This window comes from Prionailurus bengalensis, chromosome E1, assembly GCF_016509475.1.
Source record: "Prionailurus bengalensis isolate Pbe53 chromosome E1, Fcat_Pben_1.1_paternal_pri, whole genome shotgun sequence".
Taxonomy (NCBI): Eukaryota; Metazoa; Chordata; class Mammalia; order Carnivora; family Felidae; genus Prionailurus; species Prionailurus bengalensis.
In genome coordinates, this window is record NC_057347.1 from 42,798,163 (window position 1) to 42,807,609 (window position 9,447).

The 9,447-nt window shown below is 55.0% G+C and overlaps 1 protein-coding gene across 1 annotated transcript in view; it reads left to right on the forward strand.

The window, feature by feature from the left end:
* Nucleotides 1–9,447, forward strand: part of NMT1 (N-myristoyltransferase 1) — a 30,783-nt gene extending 21,336 nt beyond the window's left edge. The window contains exons 4-12 of the mRNA XM_043584758.1: nt 45–163; nt 749–840; nt 1,712–1,828; nt 2,640–2,810; nt 3,615–3,723; nt 6,341–6,511; nt 7,135–7,302; nt 8,282–8,419; nt 9,084–9,447. Coding sequence (XP_043440693.1) covers nt 45–163; nt 749–840; nt 1,712–1,828; nt 2,640–2,810; nt 3,615–3,723; nt 6,341–6,511; nt 7,135–7,302; nt 8,282–8,419; nt 9,084–9,104 — 1,106 coding nt within the window. The 3' untranslated portion in view covers nt 9,105–9,447. The remainder of the gene's footprint in view (nt 1–44; nt 164–748; nt 841–1,711; nt 1,829–2,639; nt 2,811–3,614; nt 3,724–6,340; nt 6,512–7,134; nt 7,303–8,281; nt 8,420–9,083) is intronic.

Here is a 9,447-nt window from a genome sequence, read left to right on the forward strand (position 1 = left end):
CTCCCCCGGGAGACAGAGGGTGAGGCTCTGCGCTCTTCTTCCAGGAGAAGTGGTGAACACCCATGGCCCCGTGGAGCCTGACAAAGACAACATCCGCCAGGAGCCCTACACCCTGCCCCAGGGCTTCACCTGGGATGCCTTGGACCTGGGGGACCGCGGTGTGGTGAGTAGGCCTGGGCAGCCCACAGTGTGGATTGAGTGCCACTTTGAGTGAGCCCTGCTGTCATACGGAGACAGCTACTACTCAAGACTTTCTCAAGGACTCTGTTGAGAGCCAATCAAAGCAGGTCGGAGCAGACACACCTCCTCTCCCACCCCGGTCCCCTGTCTTTTACCTCTGGGGCCTGCCTGAGATGCCCCATTAAATAGCCCTTGGCTTCTCGGGCAGGTGGAGAGTTAAGCTCTGTAGCTCCCTAGAGTAATACCCTACTGCCATGTGTTCATTTGTCTCGTTCATCTTTTCATCTGTTCCCTGTTGTAACGACGCCGTGGCTGGTTAGTTGGCTGACATTGACATTCTTGCCCTGCCCCTCTGTGTACTTGGGTCACAGCCGCTCTACTTCTCCGTGGCTCAGTTTCCTAGTACAGCTGGGGTGCTTGTTCCAAAAGAGTCCGTGCCATGCCTGGAGTGAAAAGGGTTTATGAGATGAAACATGGTGTTTGATAGTTTACCTTGTCCCTCCGAAAAGCTTTGAGCCCCAGGATGTCGGGCAGAGTGGTTCTGAGGCCGCCCCTTGTCTCTCTGCAGCTGAAAGAACTCTATGGCCTCCTGAATGAGAACTACGTGGAGGATGATGACAATATGTTCCGGTTCGACTACTCCCCGGACTTTCTGCTGTGGTGAGCTGTGAGGGCTTCTTGGCTCGGGTGGGCGTGGGGCAGGGCCACCGCAGCGGGCCCACTTTCTCATCCTTGCTAAGAACCAGCCTTCAGACGCAAGCTAGTGTGTCTATTTTGAATCCCCACATCTGAAGGAGAGAGGGTTGCTTTCAGTGGAGCTAAGAATCAAAACCTTATTTAAGGTAGAATGACTGGGTGAGGGAGGCCTTTGTGGCATCAGTACCCAGAAGAGATTGGTGTGTTGTGTGGTGACTTTGTGTAAGAGGGGGAGGAGGGACGAGACCTACTGAGATTTCAAAAGAAAGAAGAGTCCTTTTCTATCCAGTTGCTGAGCATGCCCGGTTATATGAAAATGGCCTTGCCTGGCTGAGCCATCCAGCCTCCTGGGGCCATGTTGAGTATCCAGGAGTGTAGAGGCCTGAGGCTGAAATGGAGAGGGATGACTGCCTGAAAAGGGAAGACTGGGCAGGCAGAAAGAGGGGGTGATGGTGTCCGGGGGACAGGTGGAGACCAGAGCTCTGGGTTCTCTGTGATCTGCTCCCAACCACAGGACCCACTGGAGTCTGAGCCAGTGAGGCCCGTCCTCCAGCGTAAGCTGTCATGGTGAGTGAGCACAAAGAAATTGGATCGGGTGCGAAGTCCTTAGTGTGACAGCTTGGATTGGGTGGGTAAGTAAGCCAAATGGGCTGAGCTGCAGGAAGGGGCTCTGGCTCAATCCCATGTGTGTCCCGGAGGGCTTGGCCCTATGGAGAATTTAGCTGGTAACCCCCAGGGAGGTGTAGCAGGAGCTTAGAACAGACTCAGCTATGGAGCCCAAGCAGCCTGCCCAGCCCACTGGTCAGCAGCACCATGGCCTCTGTCTCTCTTCTAGGGCTCTCCGGCCGCCTGGCTGGCTCCCTCAGTGGCACTGCGGGGTTCGAGTGGTCTCAAGTCGGAAACTGGTTGGGTTCATCAGTGCCATCCCAGCAAACATCCACATCTATGACACGTAAGCACCAGCACCACCCCCTACGCCCCACATCCCCACCATCCTGCTTGGTCTAGGAGCGAGGGAAGAAAAGATACACATACCTTCCACAAAAGGAAGGGTGAAGATCCCTTGAAGGGAGGGAACTCAGGTCCTGGGGATAGAAATTCATCATAGGAACCATGTCTTTTGCTCTGAGTTGTTGCTGGTTCTCTCATTTGTGCCCTGGGCTGAACGGGGTCCACCCTGAGGACCAGCGTGCTACCTGCACAGGGACTCAGTGTTTGTGCTTGCACCCGTCACGTGGTGGTGCACTTGAACAGCTTCAGAAACAGGCCGGAGCCAGTGTGACTCAACATCCAAACCCTCACGGGACCTCTGAGCTCTGCTCTTCACATTTTCTCTGGAAACATCAGAACTATCTGCTGCAGTCTTCTGGGCTTACAGGCCTCGGATTCTAGTGGGAGTCAGAACCCTTGAAATTCCAGGATAGCCCTTGACTTACTCTGAGGTGCCCTGCCAGCTAAAGGTGGGCATCCTGCTATTGGGGATCTATGAGGTAGATCCTGGTGGTGCCTTCAGATAAAGGGGTTTGCTTGAGCCCCACCTCCCGTGGAAAGCGCGGTCTGCTTGAACGGAGTGGGTTCCTTGCCTGGTGAAGCAGAGCAGCGGCGGGGTCGAGGGACTCCACGTGCCAGCTGTCAGGTGCAGGTGGTGGCAGGACGCGTGCCTGAGCTGAAGGCCCCCCTCCCTACACGGTGGCTCCAGGAGCTTGAGGGAGTATCTTCCCCATTAAAAGCCTGGTCACTGGGAGTTCTCCCTTTCTCTCCAGAGAGAAGAAGATGGTGGAAATCAACTTCCTGTGTGTCCACAAGAAGCTGCGCTCCAAGAGGGTGGCTCCGGTCCTGATCCGGGAGATAACCCGGCGAGTTCACCTGGAGGGCATCTTCCAAGCTGTTTACACTGCCGGCGTGGTATTACCAAAGCCTGTTGGCACCTGCAGGTAAAGATCTCTTACAGGGCACTCGAAGTCCGGGCGTGCCCACTCCAGCTGAGGAGCTCGTGCTTCAGACTCGCAGCGCCGGCGCTAAGTTGGTGCCCGCCCCAGAGCATGTCTCCTGTCTGATAAGGTGGCAGGTGGGCACCCACGGAAGCCAGGTAGGGAGCACGGAAGAATGAAGGGGGAGGTTGTAGGCACAGACAGGAGAGCGGGTGCCCTGTCCAGAGGGCTTAGCCATTCTCAGCTCCCACTGATTCCTGCCTTTTGGAGAAGGGAGGGCAGTCTGCTGGGGATTTGCTTTAGTTTTTAAGGACCAGCCCAAATCTGGATTTTGATGGTAAATGTCCAGAGGTGTTCGGTGGTTGGCTCAATTTTGTTTTGAACATTATGTGGGCCAAAGAGACATGTCGGATCCCCGTGTGAGCCAGGGACAGTCTCTGCCTCAAATTCAGAAGAGAAACAGCAGGCGAAGGCAGTAGTGGAGGGAGGAGGAGGATAAACATTCCGAGACCTAGAAGGCTTTCCATGGACTTCATTCCACAAGTGACGGTTGCTCTTCCCAGACAACTGCTGTAACAGAGAAGTGGCTTTTGAAATCAGGAAAGACAAATAGGAAATCCGGGAAGAGCTGTGGCAGGTCTGCTCTTACGGTGGGGGGATGTTGGCGAGCCCAGCACCGACACTGGCGCTTATGGGGCCTTGACGGGTCTCTCACGCCACCTGCTGGCCATCTCGAGAGCTCCATGCCATCGCCCTCCTTGGGACTTGCCAGAATCCTCTGAGGACAGGACATTTGTGTCCCTACAGGTACTGGCATCGGTCCCTAAACCCTCGGAAGCTGATTGAAGTGAAGTTCTCCCACCTGAGCAGAAATATGACCATGCAGCGTACCATGAAGCTCTACCGACTGCCAGAGGCCAGTGGTGTCCTGGGGCGCTGGGCAGGGGCAAGAGAGGCCGAGGAGATCCTGGCCCTGGGCAGGAACGCAGCAAGGCTTTGGCGGGGTGATGGGAGCGGGAGCTCATCAGAAAAGTGACCCACTTCGTCGTTTCTGGATTCCAACCCTCCTGCCTCTGCTGTTTCTGTTGTCTGTAGCAAGGGTTTTATTTTAGTTTTGCTTTCTCAGTTCTCCTGTGTCTGCACCTGGGCTAGCTTCCCTGTCATCTGTTGATGAGCTCAGAGAACATCTATCCTCTGTGATTTTAGCCTTAGCGAAGTATAAAGAGCAAGATGAATCTACTCACTGACCTGCAGCGCAGCCCAGAGCCCAGTATGAATACGCTCTAGAGCATCTGGTGGTCAGGGAAAGGAGGGGTGACCCCAGCCTGTGAGGGAAGCCTCGATTTCTTTCTTTTTTCTTTCTTTCTTTCTCTCTCTCTCTTTCTTTCTTTCTTTTTTTCTTTCTTCCTTTTCCTTTTCTTTCTTCCTTTTCCTTTTCTTTCTTTCTTTCTTTCTTTCTTTCTTTCTTTCTTTCTTTCTTTCTTTCTTTCTGTTTATTTTTGAGAGAGAGACAGAGCATGAGCAGGAGAGGGGCAAAGAGAGAGGGAGACACAGAATCTGATGCAGGCTCCAGGCTCTGAGCTGTCAGCACAGAGCCCGATGTGGGGCTCAAAACCCATGAACTGTGAGATCATGACCTGAGCTGAAGTCGGACGCTCAACCGACTGAGCCACCCAGGTGCCCCTGTAAGCCTCAATTTCTAATCCCAGCCCCTCTGTGCCCCCCCATCCCCACCCCCCACCTCGATCCAAATTTGGCTGGTGAAGGACTAGGCAGCCTTGAGTGAGCTGGTTTTCTGCTCTGGGTCTCAGGTTACCTAGTTTCTCAATGAAAGAAATGCTGCATCGTGCTCCCCAGTTGTGCGTGGCTTCAGGATCCCCCCTGCTCTGAAGGCCACGGGTCTTCCCACAGAGCTCTTCCATTCCGTGGCAGCACGGCCACTGGGCACCTGCAGACCAGAGGGGCACCCGCCTGGATTCGTCAGCCACCAGACTGGCGTAATCACCCTGGAATTGGGCTCCTCCCGCACTGGCCCCGGGTTGACAGTGTCCAGATTTGAGAGACGGTGTAGCGCAGTTAGATACTGCCCCAAAGATCAGATTTGGGAGGGCTATGATGGAAGTCTTTCTGTTATTATGACAGACTTGTCTTGAGTTTTAGGCAGGCAAAGAGCATTCTTACAGGGGTGTCATAGCTAGAAGGGTGTCTCTGGATCTCCCCACCTGTGGGTGAGAGGCCCTTTCACTGCAGGATTGGAGGTGTCATTGTGGGACCCACCATGTAGAAACGAGGTCAGTGAGTGTTCTCTGGAGACATCAGGATTAGCGAGAATTTGGATGGGGAGAGATCCTCAAACTCTTTCAAAAGCAGTTTCTACACAGGGAAGCAGTTGTATCAGGCAGTCCCCCAGATACAGAAACTGTAACTACCCCCTGCTTTCAGACTTGGCTGACTCCACCTTTGTGTGTTGGGCCTTTGGGGATGTTCTGTCGGCACCAGTATTTACTCCGGAGCATCACATGTCTTCATTCCACTGAAGCCTTCCTTAAGAAAAAGCAGCTGTGGGGTGGGATCCTGATTTAAGATGAACTCCCAGGAGTTTGGTGCTTTTCTTCAGGATTTAACTTGCAGCAGGCCCTGCTGGAGGCCCTACTGGTGCAGGGTCCGAACAGACAGACAAAGCAGGCGTCTGGTGTGGACTCTGCTGGGCCCATGGGCTCCACCCGGCCTAGACTGGAAGCTGGTCTGTGACATGCTCTAAGTCTGCCGGAGAGAGACCAGCCCAGGAGGAGATCAGCTACAGTTCAGTGGGAGATGGCGAGGGTTCGGAAGAAAGGAGCCAAGAAAGGCTCCACTAGGCTGATGGGTAACACTGGGCCGGGCCTTCCCCAGCACATCCATGAGGGTTTTGCTCTGTCACAGCACTGTTGACATTTGAGGCTGGGTCATTTTTTGTCATGGGGAGTGGCTTGTTCATTGTAAGATGTTTAGCAGCTTCCCTGGCTCCTGCCCACTAGATGCCAGTAGTGCCCCTCCCCCTTGTGCCAACTGAAAATGTCTCAGAGTATTGTCAGATGTCCTCCGGGGCACAGTTGCCCCCATTAAGAACCACTGGGCTGGAACGACAGGACAGTCAGAACTGCCAGCTGATCCAGAGGGTGGACTGTCTTGTGCTCCGTGTTAGGGAATTGAGAGCAAGGGAGGGGCGTGATGGGTTGTGTTTCCTTAAGCAGGTGGCCGGGCCATATGGATGAGCGATCAAAGCGATAGCCTCAGCCAGAGAGGGTAGCCTTCACTAGGAGGGAGAGGGCCAGAGACCCCGACAAGGCAGGACTCCGGCCTGAGTGCAGTGGGGCCGTGAGCGAGGGGCCATCGCCAGGGGTGACTGAGGATTGTCTCTTGAGCACCTGGGTGGATGGATCCAGGGTTGGGGTAGGAAAGGAGACTGTGAAGTTTTTGGTTCCTGCAGGACATGAGAGGGAGCCAAGATGCTCACGGCACAGCTGATACCGTGTCATCTTTCTTCATTCCAGACTCCCAAGACAGCTGGACTGCGACCAATGGAAAAAAAGGACATTCCAGTAGTGCACCAGCTCCTCACCAGGTACCTGAAGCAGTTCCACCTCACACCGGTCATGAGCCAGGAGGAAGTGGAGCACTGGTTCTACCCCCAGGAGAATATCATAGACACTTTTGTGGTGGAGGTGAGTGGGGAGGGGTGTTCGGGCCCGGGTGAGGGATCCTCCTCGAGTGGCTAGGTTTCTCACACCTGGTGACTGAAGATCCAGCCGGTTGATGGCAGTGTTGGCATCCTAGACTTCCTTGGCCCTCCTTGCTTGGTCCTCCCTGAAGAACGGAAGTTGTAGCTTGTACTTGTTAAAATGGTGCCCTCTGGACTTGGCACGGGCCCTTCTTTCCTTTATCCTAACCCCCAGTCGCCACTGGTGACACAGTAGAAGAGAACTGGTCCCTTTTCCTCAGGTAAGCCTTCGTTTCCCTGGCCGTCCGGCTTGAGGTGGTGCGGGCCGGGCATCAGGGACACCATCTGGGGGAGCGTGAGCCGCCTGAAGTCCCTGACAGTTTGCAGGCAGGGCGAGAGCTCAGCAGGGTCAGCCCCTGGTCCAGCCTGCCTCTTGCTCCCGGCTCTGTCCTCGGGTGCCCTCGGCAGTGTGTTGTCTCCTGCCTGCACATGCTGTTTCGGTGTGCCCCCATTGTTCTGAGGGGGCAGAGCTGCCTGCGGGTGGTGTGGAAGCAATAGGAAACACTGTTCCCAGGCTGCAGGATCACCGCGCGTGCGTGACGTTGCCTTTTATTGTTTTCCCTGCAGAATGCAAATGGTGAAGTGACAGATTTCCTGAGCTTTTATACACTTCCCTCCACCATTATGAATCACCCAACCCACAAGAGTCTAAAGGCTGCTTATTCTTTCTACAACGTCCACACCCAGACCCCTCTTCTAGACCTCATGAGCGACGCCCTTGTTCTCGCCAAAATGGTGAGGAGCAGACTGGAGGGCCTGGACACGTGTGGGGAAGGGCAGTGGGAGCAGTGGTGAGCACAGCTGGCCTCCCGCTCTGCTGAGGAAGGGGCCCACCACTCCTCAGCCAGCGGCTCAAAACTAGGAGGACCCACATGAAGTGAAGGCACTGAACTCCTGATTTACTTCAGTGAGTTTCGTTCTCACGGGAGACGCTCCCAAGGAGCCTGAACAGCCAGGCCTGCTCCGGGAGTAAAGGGGTTCTCCTTACGACTTCCCCAGCATGGCAATGGGGAGATTGGTCCCTGTCGTGGTGAGTCATTGGAGTGGCTGACTGTAGCACATGGGGGGAGGGGCCCAGGCTTTAAAAAAAAAAAAAAAAGAAAAAGAAAAAAGACCTGAAGAGGTCAGTGTCAGTCCTTCGTCGTGGGTCCCGCCCCAACTGAGAGCGGCCCCCGTGGGCCAGCCAGATGGTGGCCAGTCTAGTCTGTGCCCGTGAGAACTTCTGGTCCATTTGGTGAGATTTAGGAAGCTTCTTTCTCAAGCAGTGTATCAGCGGCCCTAAAGTCACAGGGTGCACACTGAGGCCTAGTAGTTGAGGTGTCTGGGGAGTAAGGGGAAGACAGAAGTGCTGAGCAGCTGCTAGGAGCCAACTTCTCAGAGGAAGGGCTTCCGGGCTTGGTCTCCAGAGAAGACTGTGCCAATGACTAGTGTTCGGGGGAGGCAGGAGCAGTGACCCGGACGCCGAGTACACGACTGTGCACTCGGAGGGCCAGTGAGGAGAGGCCGGGTGTGGTGGCGTTCTGAGTGTCCTGAGCGCCTCCGATGGAGAGCGGGTGCCGGCTGGAGTCTGGATTTAACGTGGATGCAGTTAGAGCTTCTGAAGGGAGGTTGCTGTCCTGGCCACCTGTGCCATATGGCTTTGACATGATGGAGGCAGGAGGACGAGGCAGCTTTGATCTCTCTTCACCTGTTCTTGTTTTTCCCTGCTGTGCAGAAAGGGTTTGATGTGTTCAATGCCCTGGATCTCATGGAGAACAAAACCTTTCTGGAGAAGCTCAAGTTTGGCATAGGGGACGGCAACTTGCAGTATTACCTTTACAACTGGAAGTGCCCCAGCATGGGGGCAGAGAAGGTACGTCCGCTCCTTCAGCAGGACGGGGCCACGGGACTGGGCCCTTGTCAGCTGGCATTCCGGGCCCTGGAAAGTCTCCTCCCTCTGAGGGCCAGACCGGCAGAGTCCACATTCCCCTTTCTGCAGCAGGTGTGAAGGTGGCAGAGGGGACAGGCCCCAGAGCCATACAAAAGCAGGAACCCTGTCTCCAGCTCTTCTCCCCACGAGATGAGCCGCCTCGGCTGGCTGGAGGCAGGGCATTCGGGACCGCTTCAGGGAACCGCAGGTCGAGCTGTCCGAGGTCAGCTGGGAGGGTTAGAGTCAGAGGATCTGAGGCGTCTCCTGGGCTGGGCTACTGCCCTCATTCCCTGCACGACCCTCAGCCCTTCCTCTGATGGCTCCAGAGGGCAGCCCGGGGCTATGGTGTCCTCAGCACTTACAGAATGCGTGACAGACCAGCTGGAGGGAGGCCTCATGACGAGTGTGGCTCAGGTTGCTGGCGGTTGCTTTCCTTGAAGGAGCTGGGTGATGTACGAAGCCCCTCGTGGAAGTTGAGTGAGGGCTCCCGGCTCCTGGCGGCACTGTGCAGATCCGGTCCCTTGGACCTTCTGAACCGGGTGGGAACATGGGGCAGACTTTGGATGGCTGTCAACTCAACCCTGCCTCTCCCTGTTGGCTCTCCTAGGTTGGGCTGGTGTTACAGTAATCAGTTGCCAGTGAGATTCTGGATAAAGCCACTGAGAATTCAAACCAGAAAATGGAACCCCACCACTCGTCGGTCCAACTTTCACAAACGTGAGAATCCCTGGCAAAGGGAACAGAACTGAACCGGCTTTACCAAACCGCCGCTGAACTTGACAATTGTATTGCATTACGATGGCGTAGGCTGCGCGATGTCACCTCTGGCCGTGTCTCTGGTCTCCCTGTTTTCCAATTAATCACATCCTTGCGCAGCCGTGATCAAGGGAATGTAACTGCTGAAAACTAGCTCGTGATTGGCATATTATGGAGTTAACGGGTGAATAATAAAAGTATATATATATATATTA